This window comes from Oncorhynchus mykiss, chromosome 17, assembly GCF_057628025.1.
Source record: "Oncorhynchus mykiss isolate SJ-2025 chromosome 17, ASM5762802v1, whole genome shotgun sequence".
In the NCBI taxonomy this organism is placed as follows: domain Eukaryota; kingdom Metazoa; phylum Chordata; class Actinopteri; order Salmoniformes; family Salmonidae; genus Oncorhynchus; species Oncorhynchus mykiss.
In genome coordinates this window covers 45,987,313-46,014,670 of record NC_143038.1, presented here as the reverse complement: position 1 = coordinate 46,014,670, position 27,358 = coordinate 45,987,313, and the positions used below count along the sequence as shown (strand labels likewise).

General features: G+C 42.9%; 1 protein-coding gene and 1 long non-coding RNA gene across 4 annotated transcripts; one reads left to right on the top strand and one right to left on the bottom strand.

The window, feature by feature from the left end:
* Positions 1-1,871: 1,871 nt before the first annotated feature.
* LOC149976051 (uncharacterized) lies at positions 1,872-4,126 on the bottom strand. The gene is made up of 2 exons (XR_016487979.1): positions 3,992-4,126; positions 1,872-3,581 (listed from the first exon to the last, which is right to left on the bottom strand). It is a non-coding gene; the product is annotated as an uncharacterized LOC149976051 (long non-coding RNA).
* A 2,176-nt stretch (positions 4,127-6,302) lies between these two features.
* On the top strand, positions 6,303-26,280 carry LOC110494312 (zinc finger protein Eos). 3 transcript variants are annotated; one of them, XM_021569268.3, is made up of 8 exons: positions 6,303-6,413; positions 20,069-20,120; positions 21,712-21,816; positions 22,000-22,266; positions 22,455-22,622; positions 22,765-22,914; positions 22,998-23,129; positions 23,318-26,280. In XM_021569268.3, exons 2-8 carry the CDS (start codon positions 20,084-20,086, stop codon positions 24,193-24,195), a joined length of 1,737 nt encoding a protein of 578 aa, XP_021424943.2. In that variant the 5' UTR covers positions 6,303-6,413; positions 20,069-20,083; the 3' UTR covers positions 24,196-26,280. The 3 variants fall into 3 exon arrangements, with proteins under 3 accessions (XP_021424943.2, XP_021424942.2, XP_021424944.2); XM_021569267.3 differs by having other exon boundaries at positions 6,307-6,413; positions 21,709-21,816; XM_021569269.3 differs by lacking the exon at positions 22,455-22,622 and having other exon boundaries at positions 6,307-6,413; positions 21,709-21,816.
* Positions 26,281-27,358: the final 1,078 nt, after the last annotated feature.

The window sequence follows — 27,358 nt, the reverse complement described above, 5'->3', positions numbered from 1 at the left end:
ATTAATTACATCTACTATAATCAACAGCGTTTTGTGAATTACTCCCGTGATATACTCACTGGTATGTCTGAACAGCTTGAGGGCACATCTAGGGTTGCCAGACAGAATAGACTTGCTTTAGATATGCTTCTTGCCAGTCAGGGGGGTGTCTGCAAGATGTTCGGTGAGCAATGTTGCACGTATATTCCTAATAACACCAGTCCAGATGGTAGTATATCTAAGGCCCTTAGTGGGCTTGATGCACTATCTGCTGAGATGAGGACCATGGCGGGGGTGGAGGAGTCTGGACTGTTCTCTTGGTTGGGAGCCTGGTTTGGTAAGTACACTGGTATGGTGGTTACTGGATTTCTGACCCTAATTCTTGTATTTTTGTTATTGATGTGTTGTGCTGCTTGCATCATACCGTGTTTTAAGAAGTCTGTTACAGATGTGGTGAAGGCTTCAGGCATGATGCCTTTGCTTGATGCTCCAGTTGGAGATGCTGATACTGAATCATGCTTTCAGGGGAGAATGGGACTGACTGAGGATGACCCATGGTATGCTGTGGGTGAGGTAGTAGAATAAATATTACACCACCACAGTTCCTTGTTTTACATTTTTGTTTTATGATAAGTTTTCTTTCCAGTATGTTTGTTCTCCCTGTTGTGAAGGTTTGGAGTCCCTGGGTGGTATGGTGCCCACCTGGTGCAGGATAGGAGTAGCTGAGAGGACCAGATGGTTTATAATAATGCTTTGCTCTGCTTTACTCTGTTTTCCATGACCAAAGTTTTATCCTATATCTTACATGTCAATAAACAATAAAGTTTTATCCTTATCCACCCATAAGGGGTGTCAAAAGGGGGAGACAAAAGCATATATCACTTGTTGATTTTTTTTCCTATTTTTCTTGGTTGATTTTTCTTTTCTGTTTTTCTGTAAAAAAAAAAAAAAATAAAGTTAATAAACATTTTATTATTTTCATGAAATGCTATTAACATATTACTATGTTGGGACCGCTGAAATAAAGGATCATGAGTGACACCCTAGGGGGTGTCAGAAGGGGGACTTAAATTTAACACCATTTTCTTTTATTCTGTTTTTAAATTAACTGTGTCCTAGGTGTCTGGTAGCCAATCTAGTACATAGTGGGATCGAATGGAGGACATGAAGGGATTTTAAACTTTGTAACTGTTATATGATCCATTGCTGAATTTTTATTCACACCCTTGGGGGTGTGGGAAAAAGGGGGATTGTGGGATTCTGTGTTTTACATTATAGCCATTACCATATATATATATGATTAAATATTATCTGATGTTGGCTGTGTGAAGTATCTGCATTTGTGCACTTGAGCATCATCATAAGATTAAACAACTGCTTGCTACATCTACTTGCCTGTTTGTGTGTGTGACAAGAACTGAGTAACATGGATGTTGCAAAATTGTAGATAACAGCCCAGCAGATGCTTTGTCCTTGTTACATTGTATGTAACAATATTGAGCACATGGTGTGACTTGCTGTATCTTACAAAGTTGTGGTCAAGTAGGTATAGGGAGGGGTGGTCATCACAAGGTTTAACTGAGATGGAAAAATACTGAACAACACAATAGCAGGAACTGAGCAACTGTTATAACTAGGCTGCGATACCAGAACAGTAAGAATCTATACATCGACGGAGGGAGGACTCCAAGAAGCGCCAAGAGGCGGGGACCCGCCTGAGTGCCTGCGATAGGCTGAGCAAGTCTAAACCACGCTCAGCCTCTACTGTGATAGGCCAACAGATGGGTTGGAACAATGTCTATCACAGTATAAGAACAACTGTTTACGTACATCCAGTCAGTTCCCTGTTCTGCCCTGCGTGGTATTACAGTGATCCCATATATACGAAAGTTGCATTTGCCATTTATTGCTTAGCTAATAAAAAATACATAGTATACAATCGGTGACTCATTGTTATATTTATCCTGATACCAGATTCGAATTTACGCAACTCTAACAGTATTCCATAGTAACATCTGACAAAATATCTAAAGACACTGAAGCAGCAAACTTTGTGGAAATTAATATTTGTGTCATTCTTAAAACTTTTGGCCACGACTGTACATGTAGATATGGTTAAAGTGACTGCATATATGATGAACAGAGAGTAGCAGTAGCGTAAAAGAGGGGTTGGTGGGTGATGGGAGGCGGGAGGCGGGACACAATGCAGATAGCCTGGTTAGCCAATGTGCGGGAGCACTGGTTGGTCGGCCCAATTGGGGTAGTATTACATGAATGTATAGTTAAAGTGACTATGCATATATGATAAACAGAGAGCAGCATCAGCGTAAAAGAGGGGTTGGGGGGGCTCACAATGCAAATAGTCCGGGTAGCCAGTTGATTACATGTTCAGGAGTCTTATGGCTTGGGGGTAAAAACTGTTGAGAAGCCTTTTTGTCCTAGACTTGGTACTCCGGTACCGCTTGCCATGTGGTAGTAGAGAGAACAGTCTATGACTGGGGTGGCTGGGGTCTTTGACAATTTTTAGGGCTTTCCTCTGACACCGCTTGGTATAGAGGTCCTGGATGGCAGGCAGCTTAGCTGCAGTGATGTACTGGGCCGTACGCACTACCCTCTGTAGTGCCTTGCGGTCAGAGGGCGAGCAATTGCCGTACCAGGCAGTGATGCAATATCTCAATGTTGCAGCTGTAGAAACTATTGAGGATCTCAGGACCCATGCAAAAACCTTTTAGTTTCCTGAGGGGGAATAGGCTTTATCGTGCCCTCTTCACGAATGTCTTGGTGTGTTTGGACCATTCTAGCTTGTTGTTGATGTGGACACCAAGGAACTTGAAGCTCTCAACCTGCTCCACTACAGCCCCGTCGATGAGAATGGGGGTGTGCTCGGTCCTCCTTTTCCTGTAGTCCACAATTGTCTCCTTAGTCTTGGTTACGTTGAGGGATAGGTTGTTATTCTGGCACCACCCGGCCAGGTCTCTGACCTCCTCCCTATAGGCTGTCTCGTTGTTGTCGGGGATCAGGCCTACCACTGTTGTGTCGTCTGCAAACATAATGATGGTGTTGGAGTCGTGCCTGTCCATACAGTCGTGGGTGAACAGGGAATAAAGGAGGGGACTGAGCACGCACCCCTGGGGAGCTCCAGTGTTGAGGATCAGCGTGGCAGATGTGTTGCTACCTACCCTCACCACCTGGGGGCGGCCCGTCAGGAAGTCCAGGATCCAGTTGCAGAGGGATGTGTTTAGTCCCAGGATTCTTAGCTTAGTGATGAGCTTTAAGGGTACTATGGTGTTGAACGCTGAGCTGTAGTCAAATCAAATCAAATGTATTTATATAGCCCTTCTTACATCAGCTGATATCTCAAAGTGCTGTACAGAAACCCTGCCTAAATCCCCAAACAGCAAGCAATGCAGGTGTAGAAGCACAGTGGCTAGGAAAAACTCCCTAGAAAGGCCAAAACCTAGGAAGAAACCTAGAGAGAAACCAGGCTATGAGGGGTGGCCAGTCCTCTTCTGGCAGTGCCGGGATGAATAGCATTCTCACATAAGTGTTGCTTTTGTCCAGGTGGGAAAGGGCAGTGTGGAGTGCAATAGAGATTGCATCATCTGTGGAGAGAGATATCAAGTAGTAGAATCTCTACTTGATTACTACTGGAAGCACTACTCTTTTCCTATTGAACACTACAAAACTCCATCTTACCAACAATGGCCTGTTGAGGGCCTCCTTGGCAACAGGTTAAAAAAATGTAAGTTGAATGGGGAAGTATACTAATATGAAAATACTATACATTTGCACACAAACACATACTTATTAGCTAACATGATGAAAACAGAGGCTACATAGCTAAAGTTACATTTCAATAGGGCTAGCAAGCTGCTAAGCTAAACACAATACATCTCTATGACAATGGCTAAGACCGTTTTGGCTAGCAAATTTTTTGATTTAGTAAAACGTTATAAACAGCTAAACAATGACATGTAAGTATTCATAAAACATAAAGGAAAGTTAAACCTACAGATGGTGTCAGCCTAAGGGGTATAAAAGACAGGATGGAAGATGATAATATTTTATATTTTATATAACACTAGCTAGCTAACAACAAGCAACTTTTCTTCAACTCTTCTTCTGTGGTCACGGGCACAAGATGTGCAGCCACAAGCTGCAAAACTCTACTGCTCACTACTGAAAAGTCAGTGCAGTTTGCCTGTAGTGTTTTGGCTACTTATTTACTACCAACATCAAGTAGTAGAATCTCTACCTGATTACTACTGGAAGCACTACTGTTTTCCTACTGAACACTACAAAACTCTACTTGAGAAGTGCATCTTGAGTAGTGCATACATTATACATTTACTACACAATTCCTACAATTCCTAGATTTTGTATAGTAATTCAGTAGTACTTTATCATGAGGGATGTGAATTGGGTGGCTGTCCTTGATGTTCTTCTTGGCCTTCTATGACACCGGGTGCTGTAGATGTCATGGAGGGCAGGCAGTGTGCCCCTGGAGAGCCCTGTGTTTGCGGGTGGGGCAGTTGCCGTGCCAAGTGGTGATACAGCCCGACAGACGTTTCTCGATGGTGCATCTGTAGAAGTTTGTGAGGGTCTTGGGGGCCAAGCTGAATTTCTTCAGCTTCCTGAGGTTGAAGAGGTGCTCTTGCGCCTTCTTCACCATAGTGTCAGTGTGGAGGGACCATTTCAGGTCCTCAGTGAGGAACTTGAAACATTTTACCCTCTCCACTGCAGCCCTGTAGATGTGTATGAGGGCATACTCTCTCTGCTGTGTCCTATAGCTACTCTTTTACTGACAGGTACTGTTCTGGGGATAGATCACTGTCATCCTGAGATCTCACAGCACACATAGCCTAACCCATACACATCAGTCTACACATCGCTCTCTCTCAGTCTCTCTCGCTTTTGCTGAAGACATAACGGTCTGACTAAAAAAAGATGGGGAGTGAATTGATGTACTTCCATTGACAAAGGGGGGTGGGTAAGTTGTTGTATGTACTAGGCCTATTGCACATTTCCTGAAATGCACCTTGACCACACCCTGTCCCCCTATTTGACTGTGGGTGTCGATAAACGAGATGCATCAAGAAACATCAGAATGACACATGTTCCAACTGACTTATGCAGGTAAATCAAAGCTAGCCTATTCTGATATTTCACAGGCTCTACATGGGTTCACCTGGATGTGCCTTGCAATCACTCTTTCTCTTGTGAAGGACACACACACAAACACACACACTATACAGCAGCAGTGCCACCATCTGGCAGTTTTCATTACTGTATCTGTAACATTGCTACATAACACCGCCAATTTTCTAGTTTTGGGAATACAAATAATGATGTGTTTCACCCAGGTCAGTACAAATGGTTAATTCATGTCAATCTGCATTATTAAACATTTCCTGTTATTGTTCCCTATTGTCTTTTGCAGTCTTATGATTGAGATTGTATCATTCAATCAATGCTCCTGGCTTCCGTGTGGCACAGCGGTCTAAGGCACTGCATCTCAGTGCTATAAATTTCACTACAGACCCTGGTTTGATTCCAGGCTGTATCACAACCGGCCGTGATTGGGAATCTCATTGGGCAGCACACAATTGGCCCAGGGTTGTTCGAGTTTGGCTGGTGTAGGCCGTCATTGTAAATAAGAATGTGTTCTTAACTGACTTGCCTAAATAAAACAATTGTTACTACACTTCTTCCCAACCACTGAATATTCATCAACCCTCCACACAGAAATTATACTGCTAGTGGGCTGTAGCCTATATAAAATTCTCTCTTGGACGAGTACAGGGCTAGCCTATCCCTACAGAAAGTATTGTGGAAAAAAAATACTGGTGAAAAGGAAATTGGCAAGAGGGTGGAACAAATTAGTGCAAGAAAGAAAGTTTTTCCTGGCGATAAACCTTTTCATCTAAATGAAAATGGTGGACTATGTATGTGACAATACATGTAGCCTAATGTGCAACAAGTGGGTAATTTGAGAGAGATGAAGGTAGCTGAGCATTCAAGCTCGACACACTCGACATTCTATTGATGAGAATCCATGGGAGTTGTGAGCGGGTCTTTATCCCGGTATTTGACGGACCGGAAATTGTTTAGAACGCGGTGTAAATGCTGCCGAGTGCCGGGGTTCCACTAGATAGCAGAGCCACAAAGTCAAAATGTCTATATGCAAGAATTCATGAAAACAAAAATTAGCTTTTTGGTCTTAATTTAAGGTTAGGCATAATGTTTGCAATGTAGTTAAGGTTAGGTTTAAAATCATATTTTAATAAGCAAAATTGTAGAAATAGGCGGGGTTTACGACTTTTTGGCTGTGGTAACTAGTGACGACCCGAGTGCCGGGAGATGCTCTCGTCGCAAGAGAAAACAAGCAGAGCAGCAGAAACATAAAATCCCAGAATCGAGGCCTATCGTGACAGGTAAAGAAGATTTGCAAAAATGTTTGTGTAGTTGCTGTTTCTATAGAGGTTGGAGTTTGTTGAAGTACTTTTAATGTAAAGTTGGTAGCTGACGATGCCATCAACCAGAGATGCTAGCCAACTGATTAACGTTAGCTGTCTAGCCTAGCGCATTTTTCTGGGCGGTGGGTACCATAGCAACCGCTTAAGAAACAGGCATTATTCATGTAACTAGCAGCCAGACATGCTAACCAAGACGTGGCATTGAGATTAAACACTTGCATCTACAATGTTTGCAACCGATATGATTTAGAAAAGCATCGTTAGTAGTAATATTTTATGTTCCTTACTATTTTGTTGATGTTATCCAACTGTCACTGTCTGCCTTGGGTAGCTAACGCTACTTAAAAGCAATTGGCTAATAGTTAGCTTGTCAGTTGCCAGGCTGGTCAGACAGCTATCTCAAAGATAGAAGAAGGGTTAGTTACCAGTATTTGTGGCTAACTTTAGCATAGCTAGCTAGCTAGTGGCAGACTTGCTGAGCTTAGTTAGCTAGCATGTGCAAACAAGCTAGCTAACTAAGTAGCTAGCCATCCGACTAACGTCAATGATAACTACTGTAGCTAGCTAACACGTTCATTTGTGCTAACCAAAGATTATCTGCGCCAACGTAACGTTAGTGCAGGTTACAACCCCCAAGAATATGGTCATTTTTGGGGGGAGGGGTGATTAAAACAACCCATTCTGTTACCAAACTTTGCATCTAAAAAGTGTAAAATCTGACTCTCAGCATCATTCTGTTATCATGGAATTGCCCTAGAGCTAATGTAGCTAGCTGGTTATATGCTCACACTTTTGGTGGGGGTTGTAACCTGTACTACATTAACACAGATAATCTTTGGTTAGCACAGATGAAAGTGTTAGCTAGCTAGCTATATCTTTGACTTTAGTCAGATGGTTAGCTAGTTAGCATCATTCTGTTACCGTGGCCACAGACAGTATAGGCTTCGTTCATGGTCTTGAAGGACTTGACAGCGAAGTGTTAAGTTAAATAAAAGGCCATTGCCCCTCTCACTCTTTCATTGGTGATTCTCACGAAACTTCCACTTGACAAAAAATCCTCTTGGAATAGTAATATTAGGATCTGTATTTCTTTTTCATAATTATGTTTATTGATCAGATATTATGCATTTTATCACAATCTCCAGAACTAACGTTACCAATGCAAAAATGCTCATTACTTTACTGCAACAGTTTAAGTTAAACTAGTAAGAAAATACATTTCTAATATTTCTTTACATTGCTCACCTAATGCAAAGGCCTCAATTAAACAACACTGAAAACAAGTATATTTAAAATTAAATTACAATTCATTTGTAATTTCTCATTTCTCACCATGGACGAAGCCTATACTGTCTGTGGCCAACTTTTCTGAATGTTAATTTTTTTTCTTCATTACTTGTGTATACATGTTAGTTTTATATCAGACTATCAGATTAAGCCAACATTATTAAAGTATGTTTTATTTTTCATATTATTTCCCCAAAATTGGTGCATTACAGTAATGATAAGAATGTTTCGGTATTGATAGTTTGCAATTGGGCTCTATTAGAGATTCATTAACCCAAAACAACATCAAACTGTGTCGTTTGATAATCTCAAACGAGTTGTATAATACAAAAATCACTGATCTTAATGCAACTGACTAGCATAAATATAAGTACTGTAATTATGGGCAAGTACAGTATTTTCAAAAGTAAACTTAAGCATAAAGTGACTTCTTTTGAAAAAGTAAATTCTCCCAGCTCTTCACAGATAATATTGCTATATTAGGATGTGGATATGTGTGGTTCTAAGGTATTATAGATGGGATCCTGTGGGCAAATGGCATAACATGATATGCCTATAAAGTATCTAAATATACTGTTTTGGGATATCAAACAGTATAGGTACGGTGGCTTGCGAAAGTATTCACCCCCTTGGCATTTTTCCTATTTTGTTGCCTTACAACTTGGATTTAAAATATATTTTTTGGGAGTTTGTATCATTTGATTTACACATCATGCCTACCACTTTCAAAATATTTTTCCTTGTGAAACAAACAGGAACTAAGACAAAAAAACTGAACTTGAGCGTGCATAACTATTCACCCCCACCCCCTCCCAAAAGTCAATACTTTGTAGAGTCACCTTTTGCAGCAATTACAGCTGCAAGTATCTTGGGGTATGTCTCTATAAGCTTGGCACATCTAGCCACTGGGATTTGTTTTCTCCCATTCTTCAAGGCAAAACTGCTCCAGCTCCTTCAAGTTGGATGGGTTCTGCTGGTCACACAGATTCTCAATTGGATTGAGGTCTGGGCATTGACTAGGCTATTCCAAGACATTTAAATGTTTCCTCTTAAACCACTCGAGTGTTGCTTTAGCAGTATGCTTAGGGTCATTGTCCTGCTGGAAGGTGAACCTCTGTACCAGTCTCAAATCTGGAAGACTGAAACCGGTTTCCCTCAAGAATTTCCCTGTATTTAGCGCCATCCATCATTCCTTTAATTCTGACCAGTTTCTCAGTCCCTGCTGATGAAAAACATCCCCACAACATGATGCTGCCACCACCATTCTTCACTGGGATGGTGTTCTCGGAGTGATGAGGGATGTTGGGTTTGTGCCAGACATAGCGTTTTCCTTGATGGCCAAAAAGCCCAATTTTAGTCTCATCTGACCAGAGTACCTTCTTCCATATGTTTGGGGAGTCTCCCACATGCCTTTTGGTGAACACCAAATGCGTTTGCTTATTTTTTTTCTTTAAGCAATGGCTTTTTTCTGGCCACTCTTACATAAAGCCCAGCTCTGTGGAGTGTGCAGCTTAAAGTGGTCCTATGGACAGATACTCCAATCTCTGCTGTGGAGCTTTGCAGCTCCTTCAGGGTTATCTTTGGTCTCTATGCCCTCCTTGCCTGGTCTGTGAGTTTTGGTGGGTGGCCCTCTCTTGGCAGGGTTGTTGTGGTGCCACATTCCTTCCATCTTTGAATAATGGATTTAATGGTGCTCCGTGGGATGTTCAAAGTTTGATTTTTTTGTATAACCAAACCCTGATCTGTACTTCTCCACAACTGTGTCCCTGACCTGTTTAGAGAGCTCCTTGGTCTTCATGGTACCTCTTGCTTGGTGGTGCCCCTTGCTTTGTGGTGTTGCAGACTCTGGGGCCTTTCAGAACAGGTGTGTGTGTGTATACAGTTGAAGTCGGAAGTTTACATACACCTTAGCCAAGTACATTTAAACTTAGTTTTTCACAATTCCTGACATTTAATCCCAGTAAAAATTCCCTGTCTTAGGGCCGTTACGATCACCACTTTATTTTAAGAATGTGAAATGTCAGAATAATTTATTTCAGCTTTCATTTATTTTATCACATTCCCAGAGTGTCTGAAGTTTACATACACTCAATTAGTATTTGGTAGCATTGCCTTTAAATTGTTTAACTTGGGTCAAACATTTAGGGTAGTCTTCCACAAGCTTCCCACAATAAGTTGGGTGAATTTTGTCCCATTTCTCCTGACAGAGCTGGTGTAACTGAGTCAGGATTGTAGGCCTTCTTGCTCGCACACACTTTCAGTTCTGCCCATAAAATGTCTATAGGACTGAGGTCAGGGCTTTGTGATGGCCACTCCAATACCTTGACTTTGTTGCCCTTAAGCCATTTTTCCACAACTTTGGAAGTATGCTTGGGGTCATTGTCCATTTGGAAGACCCATTTGTGACCAAGCTTTAACTTCCTGACTGATATCTTGATGTTGCTTCTACAGTGCCTTGCGAAAGTATTCGGCCCCCTTGAACTTTACGACCTTTTGCCACATTTCAGGCTTCAAACATACGCCCAATTTTTCAGTTTTTGATTTGTTAAAAAAGTTTGAAATATCCAATAAATGTCGTTCCACTTCATGATTGTGTCCCACTTGTTGTTGATTCTTCACAAAAAATACAGTTTTATATCTTTATGTTTGAAGCCTGAAATGTGGCAAAAGGTCACAAAGTTCAAGGGGGCCGAATACTTTCGCAAGGCACTGTATGTATCCACATAATTGTCCTACCTCATTATGCCATCTATTTTGTGAAGTGCACCAGTCCCTCCCGCAGTAAAGCACCCCCACAACATGATGCTGCCACCCCAGTGCTTCACGGTTGGGATGGTGTTCTTCAGCTTGCAAGCCTTCCCTTTTTTCCTCCAAATGTAACGATGGTCATTATGGCCAAAAATTATCAGACCAGAGGATATTTCTCCAAAAAGTATGATCTTTGTCCCCATGTGCAGTTGCAAACCGTAGTCTGGCTTTTTTTTTTATGGCGGTTTTGGAGCGGTTGCTCCTTCCTTGCTGAGCGGCCTTTCAGGTTGTGTTGATATAGGACTCGTTTTACTGTGGATATAGATACTTTTGTACCTGTTTCCTCCAGCATCTTCACAGGGTCCTTTGCTGCTGTTCTGGGATTGATTTGCACTTTTCGCACCAAAGTACCGTAATCTCTAGGAGACAGAACGTGTCTCCTTCCTGAGTGGTATGACGGCTGCGTGGTCCCATGTTTATACTTGCGTTCATCTGTACAAACAATAGTACGTGGTACCTTCAGGCGTTTGGAAATTGCTCCCAAGGATGAACCAGACTTGTGGAGATCTACAAAAAAAATTCAGGGGTGTTGGCTGATTTCTTTTGATTTTCCCATGATGTCAAGCAAAGAGGCACCGAGTTTGAAGGTAGGCCTTGACATGCATCAACAGGTACACCTCCAATTGACTCAAATGATGTCAATTAGCCAATCAGAAGCTTCTAAAGCCATAACATTGTTTTCTGGAATTTTCCAAGCTTTTTAAAGGCACAGTCAATTTAACTTCTTGGTGACAGGGGGGCAGTATTGAGTAGCTTGGATGAATAAGGTGCCCAGAGTAAACTGCCTGCTACTCTGTCCCAGATGCTAATATATGCATATTATTAGTAGTATTGTATAGAAAACTATCTGAAGTTTCTAAAACTGTTTGAATGATGTATGTGAGTAGAACAGAATTCATATGGCAGGCAAGAACCTGAGAAAATCCAACCGGGAAGTGGGAAATCTGAGGTTTGTAGTTTTTTAACTCTGCCATTCCAATATACAGTGCAAATGGGGTCATATTGCACATTCTAAGGCTTCCACTAGATGTCAACAGTCTTTAGAATGTTTCAGGCTTCTACTGTGAAGGGGGCTGAATGAGAGGGGATTAAGCCAGGTGTCTGGCAGAGTGCCACAGGCTCGTCACGAGAGAGTTAGCTCTCTTTCCATTGCTTTTCTACAGATATAGGAATTCTCCGGTTGGAATATTATTGAAGATTTATGATAAAAACATCCTAAAGATTGATTCTATACTTAGTTTGACAAGTTTCTACAGGCTGTAACGGAACTTTTTGAACTTTTCTTCCGACGTTCGGCTGGACCTGCACAAGCTTTTGGATTTGTTTACCCAACGCCCTAACAAAAGAAGCTATTTAGACAAAAATGATGAACTTTATCGAACAAATCAAACATTTATTGTGGAACTGGGATTCCTGGGAGTGCATTCTGATGAAGATCATCAAAGGTAAGTGAATATTTATAATGCTATTTCTGACTAATGTTGACTACACAATATGGAGGATATCTTTTTGGCTGCTTTGTTGTTTGAACGCTGTACTCGGATTATTGCGTGGTTTGCTTTTTCCGTAAAGTTTTTTTTTTTACAAATCTGACACAGCGTTTTAAAAAAAAATGTATTTCACCTTTATTTAACCAGGTAGGCTAGTTAAGAACAAGTTCTCATTTACAACTGACCTGGGCAAGATAAAGCATAGCAGTGTGAACAGACAACAACACAGAGTTACACATGGAGTAAACAATAAACAAGTCAATAACACTGTAGAAATTTTTAAAAAAAAGTCTATATACATTGTGTACAAGAGGCATTGAGGTAGGCGAATAATTACAATTTAGCAGGTTAACACGAGTGATAAATGATCAGATGGTCATGTGCAGGTAGAGATACTGGTGTGCAAAAGAGCAGAAAAGTAAATAAATAAAAACAGTATAGGGATGAGGTAGGTAAAATGGGTGGGCTATTTACCGATGGACTATACAGCTGCAGCGATCGGTTAGCTGCTCAGATAGCAAATGTTTAAAGTTGGTGAGGGAGATAAGTCTCCAACTTCAGCGATTTTTATTTTTTTGCAATTCGTTCCAGTCACAGGCAGCAGAGAACTGGAAGGAAAGGTGGCCAAATGAGGTGTTGGCTTTAGGGATGATCAGTGAGATACACCTGCTGGAGCGCGTGCTTGCCATCGTGACCAGTGAACTGAGATAAGGTGGAGCTTTACCTAGCATGGACTTGTAGATGACCTGGCGTGGATCTGGCGACGAATATGTAGCGAGGACCAGCCGACTAGAGCATACAGGTCGCAGTGGTGGGTGGTATAAGGTGCTTTAGTAACAAAACGGATGGCACTGTGATAAACTGCATCCAGTTTGCTGAGTAGAGTATTGGAAGCTATTTTGTAGATGACATCACTGAAGTCGAGGATCGGTAGGATACTCAGTTTTACGAGAGTAAGTTTGGCGGCGTGAGTGAAGGAGGCTTTGTTGCGGAATAGAAAGCCGACTCTAGATTTGATTTTAGATTGGAGATGTTTGATATGAGTCTGGAAGGAGAGTTTAGTCTAGCCAGGCACCTAGGTACTTATAGATGTCCACATATTCTAGGTCGGAACCATCCAGGGTGGTGATGCTAGTCGGGCATGCGTGTCCAGGCAGCGAACAGTTGAAAAGCATGCATTTGGTTTTACTAGCGTTTTAAGAGCAGTTGGAGGCCACGGAAGGAGTGTTGTATGGCATTGAAGCTTGTTTGGAGGTTAGATAGCACAGTGTCCAAGGAAGGGCCAGGAGTATACAGAATGGTGTCGTCTGCGTAGAGGTGGATCAGGGAATCACCCGCAGCAAGAGCAACATTATACATACATACATACATACATACATACATACATACATACATACATACATACATACATACATACATACGAGTTGGCCAGAGAATTGAACCCTGTGGCACCCCCATAGAGAATGCCAGAGGACCGGACAACATGCCCTCCGATTTGACACACTGAACTCTGTCTGCAAAGTAGTTGGTGAACCAGGCAAGGCAGTCATTATAAAAACCGAGGCTACGGAGTCTGCCGATAAGAATATGGTGATTGACAGTCGAAAGCCTTGGCCAGGTCGATAAAGACGGCTGCACAGTACTGTCTTTTTATCGATGGCGGTTATGATATCGTTTAGTACCTTGAGCGTGGCTGAGGTGCACCCGTGACCGGCTCGGAAACCAGATTGCACAGCGGAGAAGGTACGGTGGGATTCGAGATGGTCAGTAATCTGTTTGTTGACAAGGCTTTCGAAGACCTTAGATAGGCAGGGCAGGATGGATATAGGTCTGTAACAGTTTGGGTCCAGGGTGTCTCCCCCTTTGAACAGGGAGATGACTGCAGCAGCTTTCCAATCCTTGGGGATCTCAGACGATATGAAAGAGGTTGAACAGGCTGGTAATAGGGGTTGCGACAATGGCGGTGGATAGTTTCAGAAATAGAGGGTCCAGATTGTCAAGACCAGCTGATTTGTACGGGTCCAGGTTTTGCAGCTCTTTCAGAACATCTGCTATCTGGATTTGGGTAAAGGAGAAGCTGGGGGGGGGCGGCTGTTGGCCTAGGTTAGAGTAACCAGGAGGAAGGCATGGCCAGCCGTTGAGAAATGCTTGTTGAAGTTTTCGATTATCATGGATTTATCAGTGGTGACCGTGTTACCTAGCCTCAGTGCAGTGGGCAGCTGGGAGGAGGCGCTCTTGTTCTCCATGGACTTTACAGTGTCCCAGAACTTTTTGGAGTCAGAGCTACAGGATGCAAATTTCTGCTTGAAAAAGCTGGCCTTTGCTTTTCTGACTGACTGCGTGTATTGGTTCCTGACTTCCCTGAACAGTTTCATATCGCGGGGACTATTCGATGTTATTGCAGTCCGCCACAGGATGTTTTTGTGCTGGTCGAGGGCAGTCAGGTCTGGAGTGAACCAAGGGCTATATCTGTTCTTAGTTCTGCATTTTTTGAACGGAGCATGCTTATCTAAGATGGTGAGGAAGTTACTTTTAAAGAATGACCAGGCATCCTCAACTGACGGGATGAGGTCAATATCCTTCCAGGATACCCGGGCCAGGTCAATTAGAAAGGCCTGCTCGCAGAAGTGTTTTAGGGAGCGTTTGACAGTGATGAGGGGTGGTCGTTTGACTGCGGGCCCATAGCGGATACAGGCAATGAGGCAGTGATCGCTGAGATCCTGATTGAAGACAGCGGAGGTGTATTTGGAGGGCCAGTTGGTCAGGATAATGTCGATGAGAGTGCCCTTGTTTACAGATTTAGGGTTGTACCTGGTGGGTTCCTTGATGATTTGTGTGAGATTGAGGGCATCTAGCTTAGATTGTAGGACTGCCGGGGTGTTAAGCATATCCCAGTTTAGGTCACCTAACAGAACAAACTCTGAAGCTAGATGGGGGGCGATCAATTCACAAATGGTGTCCAGGGCACAGCTGGGAGCTGAGGGGGGTCGGTAGCAGGCAGCAACAGTGAGACTTATTTCTGGAGAGTAATTTTTTTAATTAGTAGTTCAAACTGTTTGGGTATCGACCTGGAAAGTATGACAGCCTGCAAAGTAATATCTCTGCAGTAGAACTGCCAAAGGGGGCGGAGTTGCAGTCTATCTTGGCGGAAAATTTTATAGTTGGGTATGGAAATCTCAGAATTTTTGGTGGCCTTCCTAAGCCAGGATTCAGACACGGCAAGGACATCAGGGTTGGCAGAGTGTGCTAAAGCAGTGAGTAAAACAAACTTGGAGGAGGCTTCTGATGTTGACATGCATGAAACCAAGGCTTTTTCGATCACAGAAGTCAACAAATGAGGGTGCCTGGGGATATACAGACCCTGGGTTTACCTCCACATCACCCGCGGAACAAAGGAGGAGTTGTATGAGGGTGCGGCTAAAGGATATCAAAACTGGTCGCCTAGAGCGTTGCATTAAGGAGAAGTATATCTCTAATTCCATGTATAACACTTGTATTTTCATCAACATTTATGATGATTATTTCTGTAAATTAATATGGCTCTGCAAAATCACAGCATGTTTTAGAACTACTGAACGTAGTAACGCGCCAATGTACAATTAGTTTCTTTGATATAAATATGCACTTTATCGAACAAAACATATATGTATTGTGTAACATGAAGTCCTATGAGTGTCATCTGATGATCATCAAAGGTTAGTGATTCATTTTATCTCTATTTGTGCTTTTTGTGACTCCTCTCTTTGGCTGGAAAAATGGCTGTGTTTTTCTGTGGCTTGGTGGTGACCTAACAATCGTTTGTGGTGCTTTTGGTGTAAAGCCTTTTTGAAATCAGACTGTGGCTGGATTAACGAAAATGTTATCTTTAAAATGGTGTAAAATACTTGTATGCTTGAGGAATTTTAATGATGAGATTTGTTGTTTTGAATTTGTCGCCCTGCACTTTCACTGGCTGTTGGCGAGGTGGGACACCACCGTCCCAGAGAGGTTAAACGGAACCCAAACCGGCTGTGTGCGTGCGCCATTGTGCATACATTTATTTTGTCCCCCTACACCAACGTGATCATGACATGCAGGTTAAAATATCAAAACAAACTCTGAATCAATGACATTAATTTGGAGACAGGTCAAAAAGCATTAAACATGTATGGCAATTTAGCTAGTTAGCTTGCACTTGCTAGCTACTTTGTCCTATTTAGCTAGCTTGCTGTTGCTAGCTAATTTGTCCTGGGATATAAACATTGAGTTGTTATTTTACCTGAAATGCACAAGGTCCTCTACTCTGACAATTAATCCACACACAAAGCAGTCAACTGAATAGTTTCTAGTCATCTCTCCTCTTTCCAGGCTTTTTCATCTTTGAACTTGTATGGTGATTGGCATCTACACTTTCATAGTATTACCACGACAACCGGCAAAAGTTTGTCTTTCAATCACCCACCAATGAGACGGCATGTGGGTACCTGCTTCTATAAATCAATGAGGAGATGGGAGAGACAGGACTTGCAGCGCGATCTGTGTCAGAAATAGGAACGACTTCTATTTTAGCACTTGACAACGCAGACGCTCGTTGGCACAATAATTGAATAATATATATGGCTAAATTTATTTTGCAACTTGCGTCGGTGTGGTCAGCCTATTAGTGTATGTAAATTTCTGACCGACTAGAATTGTGATACAGTGAAATCTGTCTGTAAACAATAGTTGGAAAAATGACTTTCATGCACAAAGTAGATGTCCTAACCAACTTGCCAAAACTATACTTTGTTAACAAGACATTTGTGGAGGGTTTGAAAAACGAGTTTATTAAAAAAATATATATATTAAACTAGTTTTTCAAACACTCCACAAAATATATATGAGATCATGTGACACTTAGATTGCACACAGGTGGACTTTATTTAACTAATTATCTGACTTTTGAAGGTAATTGGTTGCACCAGATCTTATTTAGGGGCTTCATAGCAAAGGGGGTAAAAACACATGCACGCACCACTTTACTGTTCTTTTATTTATTTTTTGAAACAAGTATATATTTTTTTCACTTCACCAATTTGGACTATTTTGTGTATGTCCATGACATTAAATCCAAATAAAAATCCATATAAATTACAGGTTGTAATGCAGCAAAATAGGAAAAATGCTAAGGGGGATGAATACTTTTGCAAGGCACTGTATGTGCTTAAAACAGGTACACATCAAAATGGTGGATATCCTCCTTCTTTAAGTGGTGGGGTTGCTCTTTGCTGAAACACAAACTCCAGATCGTGGCTTTATGTAAATTAAATGTGGTTTATACACCCATATTTCTTGACAACTCCTACTTAATCAAATAACTAATGTTTTACAAAAAAAATCTATAATAGGTGTAAGCAGTGGTCCTAGTAAGTAATTAAAGTTACTAGCACACCCATTGACTGTACATTAGAATTAGCTTATTATCAATACTGAAATGAAGGGTCTCCTGACCAAAACAGACCTAAAAATGTTTCGGTAATGAGAGCGAGCCCCTTAGCTCAGCCTGCAAGTAATAGGAGACAGCCATTATAAGTCAGCAAATAATTGACCACATAAGAGGTCGACCGATTATGATTTTTCAACACCGATACTGATTTATTGGAGGACCAAAAATGCCGATACCGATTTAATCGGACGTTTTTGTTTTTTACATTTGTGTAATGATGACAATTTACAACAATACTGAATGAACACTTATTTTAACTTTTATTTTAACTATAAAATCAATTTAGCCTCAAGTAAATAATGAAACATGTTCAATTTTGTTTAAATAATGCAAACAGTGTTGGAGAAAAAGTAAAAGTGCAATATGTGCTATGTAAGAAAGCTAACGTTTCAGTTCCTTGCTCAGAACATGAGAACATATGAAAGCTGGTGGTTCCTTTTAACACGAGTCTTCAATATTCCCAGGTAAGAAGCTTTAGGTTGTAGTTATTATAGGACTATTTCCCTCTACCATTTGTATTTCATTAATCTTTGACTATTAGATGTTCTTATAGGCACTTTATTGCCAGTGTAACAGAATAGCTTCCGTCTCGCTCCTCCCTGGGCTCAAACCAGCAACACAACGACAACAGCCACCATCGACGCAGCGTTACCCATGCAGAGCAAGGGGAACAACTACTAGAAGGCTCAGAGTGTGTGACGTTTAAAACGCTATTAGCGCGCGCTAACTAGCTAGCCATTTCACTTTGGTTACACCAGCCTCATTTCGGGAGTTGATAGGCTTGAAGTCATAAACAGCACAATGCTTGACGCACAACGAAGAGCTGTTGGCAAAACACACGATAGTGCTGTTTGAATGACTGTTTACGCGCCTGCTTCTGCCTACCACCGCTCAGTCAGATACTTAGATACTCGTATGCTTGCATGCTCAGGCAGATTATATGCAACGCAGGACACGCTAGATAATATCTAGTAATATCATCAACCATGTGTAGTTAACTAGTGATTATGATAACTTATAAAAAAACTAAGTTTAATGCTTGCTAGCAACTTACCTTGGCTTACTGCATTTGTGTAACAGGCAGTCTCCTTGTAGAGTGCAACGAGAGAGAGGCAGGTCGTTATTGCGTTGGACTAGTTTAACTGTAAGGTTGCAAGATTGAATCCCCCGAGCTGACAAGTTGAAAATCTGTCGTTCTGCCCGTGAACGAGGCAGTTAACCCCACCGTTCCTAGGCCGTCATTGAAAATAAGAATGTGTCCTTAACTGACTTGCCTAGTTAAATAAAGGTATTTAAAAAAACGGCAAATCGGCGCCCAAAAATACAGGTTTCCGATTGTTATGAAAACTTGAAATCGGCCCCAATTAATCGGCCATACCGATTTTTTTTTTTTTTAATCGGTCGACCTCTAGACCACATCACTGAAGCCCATTCATGCCTCCATTTAGGTAATTAATGGAACTCTACATTTTTCCCAATTTGAGCTTTTTTAGACATTTCGGTAATGAGAAGGTCATGTGTAGTAAAGGCGTTTTGAGAATAAGATCCTCATTCTGAAGGCATATAAATTAAATGAACTTGTGCTCATCTAAGGATATCCACGATGGGTGAATAAAACTTTACTTAAATTATTGGAGTTTTGGGCCTCCTGGGTGGCGCAGTGGTAAAGGGCGCTGTACTCCAGCTGTGCCACCAGAGACTCTGGGTTCGTGCCCAGGCTCTGTCGTAACCGGCTGCATCCGGAAGGTCCGTGGGGCGACGCACAATTGGCCTAACGTCGCCCGGGTTAGGGAGGGTTTGGCCGGTAGGGATATCCTTGTCTCATCGCGCACCAGCGACTCCTGTGGCGGGCCAGGCGCAGTGCACGCTAACCAAGGTTGCCAGGTGCACGGTGTTTCCTCCGACACATGCGCGCTGTGTTAAGAAGCAGTGCGGCTTGGTTGGGTTGTGTATCGGAGGACGCATGACTTTCAACCTTCGTCTCTCCCGAGCGGGAGTTGTAGTGATGAGACAAGATTGCAGCTACCAAAAAACAATTGGATACCACGAAATTGGGGAGAAAAAGGGCTAAAAAAATTAGTTTTTACAGCAACTTCAAAAAGTGATACGGTAATAAGAAACACGTCCACAAACTATATTTATTACATAAACTGATACTAGTTTACCATTTTTATGATTTATGGACAAACTGTTTTATTCAAATAAGTTAGAAAAACCTAGTAAAATTGGATAAAATTACCTAATCTAGATGCATTTCGGTAATGAGAATTTGGGGTGAAAATGTAAAAAACTCAGGCGGAAATGTAAAATATATTTTTAAATAAGCCACTATGCCATAAACTAGGCATCTTAGTCTTCAGAATGATAGTTGCAGATGCATCATGGGTTTTCTAACTCAATTTGCTACCCGTCTGCTGAAATTGCTGGACTTCGCTCAATGAGGGTCAGTTGCACTTCATGAATTTTAAGCTACTATGCATTTCCTGGAACTGTGTCGTTGTGTTTACAGAGTGAAGAACTGTGATTTTTAGAGGTTCTCCTCTACCTGTTTGTTTTTCCGTCAGTTAACTGGTGTTAGAATGGATGACGACTGCAATGGCCGTCCCTACATGTCAGGTAAGTGTATGGAGGGCAGGGCATGGACAGTCCTTTGTAAACTCAGCAAAAAAAAAAAAAGTTGCTTTTTCAGGACCCTGTCTTTCGAAGATAATTTGTAAAAATCCAAATAACTTCACAGATCTTCATTGTAAAGGAGTTAAACAAGGTTTCCCATGCTTTTTCAATGAACCATAAACAATTAATGAACATGCACCTGTGGAACGGTCGTTAAGACGCTTACAGATGGTATGCAATTAAGGTCACAGTTATGAAAACTTAGGACACTAAAGAGGCCTTTCTACTGACTGAAAAACACCAAAAGAAAGATGCCCAGGGTCCCTGCTCATCTGCGTGAACGTGCCTTAGGCATGCTGCAAGGAGGAATGAGGACTGCAGATGTGGCCAGGGCAATAAATTGCAATGTCTGTACTGTGAGACGCTTAAGACTGCGCTACAAGGAGACGGGACGGACAGCTGATCGTCCTTGTAGTGGCAGACCAAGTGTAACAACACCTGCACAGGATCGGTACATCCGAACATTACACCTTTGGGACAGGTACAGGATGGCAACAACTGCCCGAGTTACACCAGGAACACACAACCCCTCCATCAGTGCTCAGACTGTCCGCAATAGGCTGAGAGAGGATGGGCTGAGGGCTTGTAGGCCTGTTGTAAGGCAGGTCCTCACCAGACATCACCGGCAACTACGTCGCCTATGGGCACAAACCCACCGTTGCTGACAGGACTGGCAAAAAGTGCTCTTCTCTGACGAGTTGCGGTTTTGTCTCACCAGGGGTGATGGTCGAATTCACGTTTATTGTCGAAGGAATGAGCGTTACACAGAGGCCTGTACACTGGAGCGGGATCGAGGTGGAGGGTCCATCATGGTCTGGGGCGGTGTGTCACAGTATCATCGCACTGCGCTTGTTGTCATTGCAGGCATCTCAATGCTGTGCGTTACAGGGAAGACATCCTCCTCCCTCATGTGGTACCCTTCCTGCAGGCTCATCCTGACATGACCCTCCAGCATGACAATGCCACCGTTCTGTGCGTGATTTCCTGCAAGACAGGAATGTCAGTGTTCTGCCATGGCCAGCGACAAGCCCAGATCTCAATCCCATTGAGCACGTCTGGGACCTGTTGGATCGGAGGGTAAGGGCTAGGGCCATACCCCCCCAGAAATGTCTGGGAACTTGCAGGTGCCTTGGTGGAAGAGTGGGGTAACATCTCACAGCAAGAACTGGCAAATCTGGTGCAGTCCATGAGGAGGAGATGCACTGCAGTACTTAGTATCTGGTGTGGCCACCAGCTGCATTGACACTTACTTTTGATCCCCCCCTCCCATCCCCCCCTTTGTTCAGGGACACATTATTCCATTTCTGTTAGTCACATGTCTGTGGAACTTGTTTGGTTTGTCTGTTGTTGAATCTTATGTTCATACAAATATTTACACATGTTAAGTTTGCTTAAAATAAATGCAGTTGACAGTGAGGACGTTTCTTTTTTTGCTGAGTTTATTAGCGGACTTGCTGACCTTATGGTTGACATTATCGAGATGGCTGAATGAACTGTCAGTAGGCCTACATCATTTTTTGTGTGTGGACAGCAGGCAGTGGAGACTCTTCGATGGAGAGGGAGTTTTCAGGGGCCCTTGGAGGCCCCACAGTGAGCACCCCCAACAGCCAGCACACTTCTCCCAGCCGCTCTCTTAGTGGTAAGTTCCAATTTGTCAATTCCTTTGTCTTTGTAGTACAAGTACTGAACTTTATTATTCCCAAGGGAGAGTATGGTAGTTAGTTTTATGGCTCAGGTGTTTTTGTTTTACTTTAGCAAGCACATCCGTGTTTCTGCTCACATCATATGTCCCTCTCCTGGTCTAAACCCTGTCTCTCTCCAGCCAACTCCATCAAAGTGGAGCTGTACAGTGATGAGGAGCCGGGCCGCGGCACGGGGCCAGAGGATGAGAGAGGGGACAGGGTGGAGGAGGGGGGTTCTGAGCAGGGAGGAGAGGCCGGAGGAGGGGGCTACAGGGAGCTGGCCAGTCCAGAGCCCATGTCACCAGGAGGTGCCATCCGGCTGCCCAACGGAAAACTCAAGTGTGACATCTGTGGGATGATCTGCATCGGGCCCAACGTCCTCATGGTGCACAAACGCAGCCACACAGGTGACTGATCAATTGATTGAGTGATTGATTGATTAGTCCTTTATACAAAAAGATGAGGTTAGTTTGTTGCGCAGATCTGCCCCGAAACCAGGTTGACATTGTAATTTGGGCACGTGATTGGGAGTGAAACTGATTTCAAACTGGTTTGTACGGAGTCGGGTGTGTAAACTGGTATGTGCCTCCTCCAGGTGAGCGGCCATTCCAGTGTAATCAGTGTGGGGCCTCTTTCACCCAGAAGGGGAACCTGCTGCGTCACATTAAGCTGCACTCGGGGGAGAAGCCTTTTAAATGTCCCTTCTGCAGCTACGCATGCCGCAGACGGGATGCTCTTACAGGCCACCTCCGCACTCACTCGGGTGAGAGGGATATGCATACTGTACACACACACACACACTTGGGTGAGGAAAAGAGGGTCTGAGTTGAGCATGTCAGTTCCTGAGCAAAAGACACAGACCTAGAGTTCTGTATGTATTAAAGGTATGTTGACTTTGTCCCCAGTATCGTCTCCCACAGTGGGGAAGCCCTATAAGTGTAGTTACTGTGGCCGCAGCTACAAGCAGCAGAGCACCCTGGAAGAGCACCGTGAACGCTGCCACAGCTACCTGCAGAGCCTGGAGACACAGCAGCCAGCCAGCGCTCATACTCAAGGTAGTGGAGAAATAACACGTACACACATACTCACACACTGCAAGTTACTGCTTCTATCTATTGTGTGATCATATCTTTTATAGAAGAGGAGCTGAGGGACCTGGAGTTCATGCCTGACAACCTGCTGCAACCTTCCTCAGACAAGATGGCGTTCATCGATCGGCTAGCCCACAGCATCACCAAACGCAAGAGATCCACACCACAGAAATTTGTAGGTAAGCAGTTATTTGGAATTTGTTTATGGGTAGGTGAGCAAAGACACCGCTCAAACACAGGTAACACAAAGGGTACAAGATCATTCATGACATCAGGTGTCAGTTTAAAAATAATGAAGACCTGCACATCACTAGTTCCTCCCTATGAGTTGTGGTACCGTGTGATTCCATGCCTATCTGCCCTGCAGGACAGAAGCACATGCGCCTCAGTCTGGCCGACACGCCTTACGAGCTCAGAACCGCCTTCGACAAAGACGGGGTTACGCACCACGGTGGTCTGGAGCAGCCACACTACACTAGCCTGGGAGGAGGGTACCTGGGGGGACAGGGAGTTGGAAGTGGTGGTGGATCTGAAGGCCTCCGACCCCTACGCTTGCCTCTCCCTCACCCCTCCTGCCTGTCGGAGCTCCGGCCGGTCATCAGTTCGGCTCACACCCCCATGGCTACGCTGGGGCCGAGGCTAGACTGCACTGGGGCCGGGGCTGGCCTAGGGTCCACGGGTGTGGGGGGCAGGGAGGCTGCAGAGGGCCACGAAGACCTGCCCCCTGGACGCAGCCACGGCCCGTCACCTAGCAACGGTTGCCAGGACTCCACGGACACAGAGAGCATGCCGGATGAAGTGTTTAGCAGTGTAGCGCCTGCCCTGCCGCTCCACAACAACCACAATCACCACAACCTCCACCACCTCCACTCCAACCACCACCCTCCCCCTCCACCCCTACTGCACCACAGGGGCATGGACAGCCCAAGCCATGCTAAAGACAGGGATGGAGACAGGGACAGGGAGGAGGGTGGCCACCCTGCTTTCCCCCCTCCCCCTGCCCTGGCCCCAGGCTCCCCCACCTCAAGGCAGGCGTTTCGGGTGGTGGATGGAGAGGGGCACACAGTGCGCTCTTTCCGCTGTGAGCACTGCCGTGTGCTCTTCCTGGACCACGTTATGTTCACAATCCACATGGGCTGCCACGGCTTCCGCCAGCCCTTTGAGTGCAACATCTGTGGCCACCGCAGTCAGGACCGCTATGAGTTCTCCTCCCACATTGTCCGCGGAGAGCACCTGCCAGGCTGAGGCTGGCTGGATGGGCCTCTGTACTTAGGGCTGTTTTTACTCTGAGAGAAGGGCCAGCTTGGGTTTGGTCTGCACTGCATCACAAGAGGGGGTAGAAGGGGAAGGGTAGTAAAAAAAAAAACACAAAAAAAAACTGCTTTTTGTAAATTATTTGTATACAAGCATTGATACTGATATCACATAAACCTCAACTTCAAATAGGCACACTAGAATGGCTCAATTGCGTCACTTAAAAAAAAAAAAGGGAGAATCCTCACTACTCTGAATACACTTTTCAAAATGTATGAATTCTTGCCAGAAAATGCTAAGATGAAGAGTAAATGCACTTTTCTATCCTCAGAAGTGCCTTTCTCTGGTGTGGTCTGTCTACCTTTCCTCTCTTATCCGGGTAAAAAACCGGGCGCACAAAACAGTGATGCTACTAGCTAGACAATGTGATTTATATCGGACTTTGTTTTCCTCTCCTGCACTTTAATCAAGATTTTATCAAAAATGTATAATGCAAGAAAACAAACAAACAGTTGTCAATGTGCACTTCGTTGTGCTTGCAAGCTGTAGTCAGACATCAGTAGTCGAGTCAGACATCAGTAGTCGTCTTTAGATGCCATTAGGCTTCCTCGGAATTTGTCCGTTTAACAAAGCCCTATTTGAAAAGCACTTTTAAAAAATCCATTCCATTCCCTAACATGCTTAGTCCCTGGTGGTGTGGCAGACAGACAGTGTTGTGTAAGATTGTGTATTTGACGTATAGTAGCTCATGTATTTTAATAACAGTTGTGGTGCAGGCCAGGCCCAGGATCCCAAGTCAAATAGTAACAAGGATTTGAGGGGTTGGCCTCAAATGAGTGCACTTTCCAATTTCAGTTTGTGTGTGTGTGTTGGTTCTTTTGGAAGTTTAGTAAGTTAAATGAGAGCGAGTTGAAGGCTATTATCAGTGTGAATGTTGTGGGGTGGAATGGGGTACAGTATGTTTGTTTTTGTTTAATTTGATTGCTTTTGTTGCACTGAGATATAATTATATTAAACTATTTTATAGAGGTTATTTATGGCCTGCACATTTCTCTGTGCAGTGTGTTGAAAGAAATAAATATTTTTTTTTAATTCATCTCCACAAAAGGAGAGCCACTGCCACTATTTTGGAGTTGACTTCAACAAAGGGTGGAGATTGTTGGCAATTTTAGAAGGTCCCTGATATCCCAATGTGTTGCTTACTATGAAACAAACCAAAACCAATATTATTTATTTAAGTGAGACTTAAAACAATTGTTGTATATTCATTGTATTGTGCCTTTCATGACATTGACCTTGCTGACAATTCTTGCCAATATACATTTTTCCACCCATAAAGATATCATTGACGTTACATGAAATATCCCAGCTGGCCCTGCTAAATGCCCAAGCTGAATCCAAAATGTCCCTCTACTAATCACACATTTTAATTTGCAGTCACTAATTTCTTAAGTGGCCTAATGTAGATATAAATTGTATAACCTCATCCCAAAAGGAAAGAGACAAAGACATGTTAAAAAAGAGAATAACTTTTCATATATGAAAGGTTTAGAAATGTGCATGAGATTGTTTGTCACCTGCTGCTAAGGCATGAATGTGTGTGTGTGTGTGTGTGAGACCACAGTTGTCGGTGGTTAAGATTTAGAAGGTGTTTCTTCAGAAGTGACTTTGAAATGCTTATTTTCGTTCAATGATTTTCTTTCTCATCGGACTTGTAATTGTTGTTTTTATAGAGAGCACTGACGTTGGTAAACATTTTCCTTGGAATCAGGAAGCATTCAGATCCCTTCAGGCAACTTTGACCAAGGGAACGTGATCAATACACAATTTTTGAATGAAAAGAAACAGTTTGGGCAGTTGTGGACCTACTCTTTTACCCAATCTCTTAGTCTTCATATTGAATGAACTTGGAAGCCTGTAGGATTTATAGTTCTTGATTAGGGCCCAGAGTTTCCCATGGTCAAGCAAAACTCCTGGCCCTACTCATGACACAGATTAAGTATGAGAGACAGGAAAATCTGCTGTGGCTGTGGGATTTTTTTTATTTTTAATAAATGTGAAACTCTTTACCTCAAATGATAATTGCCTCTGTCGGGAGTATGGGTTTGGTGATGTTTGCATTTTTCTGTGGTTAATTTGAAGGTTTTTAAGTTGGTTTTGGCAGCCCTGTATCTTCACTTCATTTAATATTTAATGAATCTTACAAAAAAAGGAATGTGCTTTGAAGTGGACTGTATACAAGAAAATGCCTCATCCCAATGTCAGAAAAGACACAATCTTCTAAAACAATTACATAGCACTGAAATTGTACTGAATTACAGGGCATAGTTGCACTTAATCAGTTGCATTAAACTTAATCTGTAATGCTGTTCTAAACGTAATGCCTTATGAACGGATATGTAATTACTGTTCAAAGTAGAGAAATTATACATCTAATGTCATCCGAAATGGTTGGATTATTGAATTGACGTGGAAGTTCTGCATTGATCGTTTGACGGCAGTTCCTGGAAGAGCAGGTTTAGGTGTCTCCAGATGTGTTTCTGTGTGTAAATCTTGCTATTGTGCCTTTGCCCCCCCGCGCCCCCTCCCTCCCCCTCTTAGGTTTTCACTGTTTGATGTTGGTTACATCAGATTTGAGGACAGAACACTTGGCCATGGGTCTTGAAAGCTCAATAAACGGTAACACAAATTGATGTCATATGCTAGGTTTCCATCAAATTGGTGAAAGATTTTTATGTGAATATTCAAACATCCGCATAAAGAAAATGTGAATTTACCCGCCAGTGGTGCGTTTCCACCAAACTGACTTATTGCAGATATAAATCAGTGCGTGATGACGTAGTGCACAATGTACTTTTTCGCTTAAGTTTATGTACCGAATAAAAAAAAATCTAATGTTCAATGTGTTTCCATCGCATTCTCAATTCTACTGATAGTTTTATCAAAAACTGTTACATTAAATAGCAAATGTGCTTATTCTGGTCTTCGCACTTGCGCCCTAGCCAACACCTTGCAGTTCAGGTAGGTTAGTCTACAAACATGAGATTATTATGATTTAAGAGTTACAATATTTGTGTTTGTCAAGCATCGATCATGTCACCAGAATAAGACCGTGCACTTCCACCACCCTGTGAAGTTCAGAACTTATTTCATC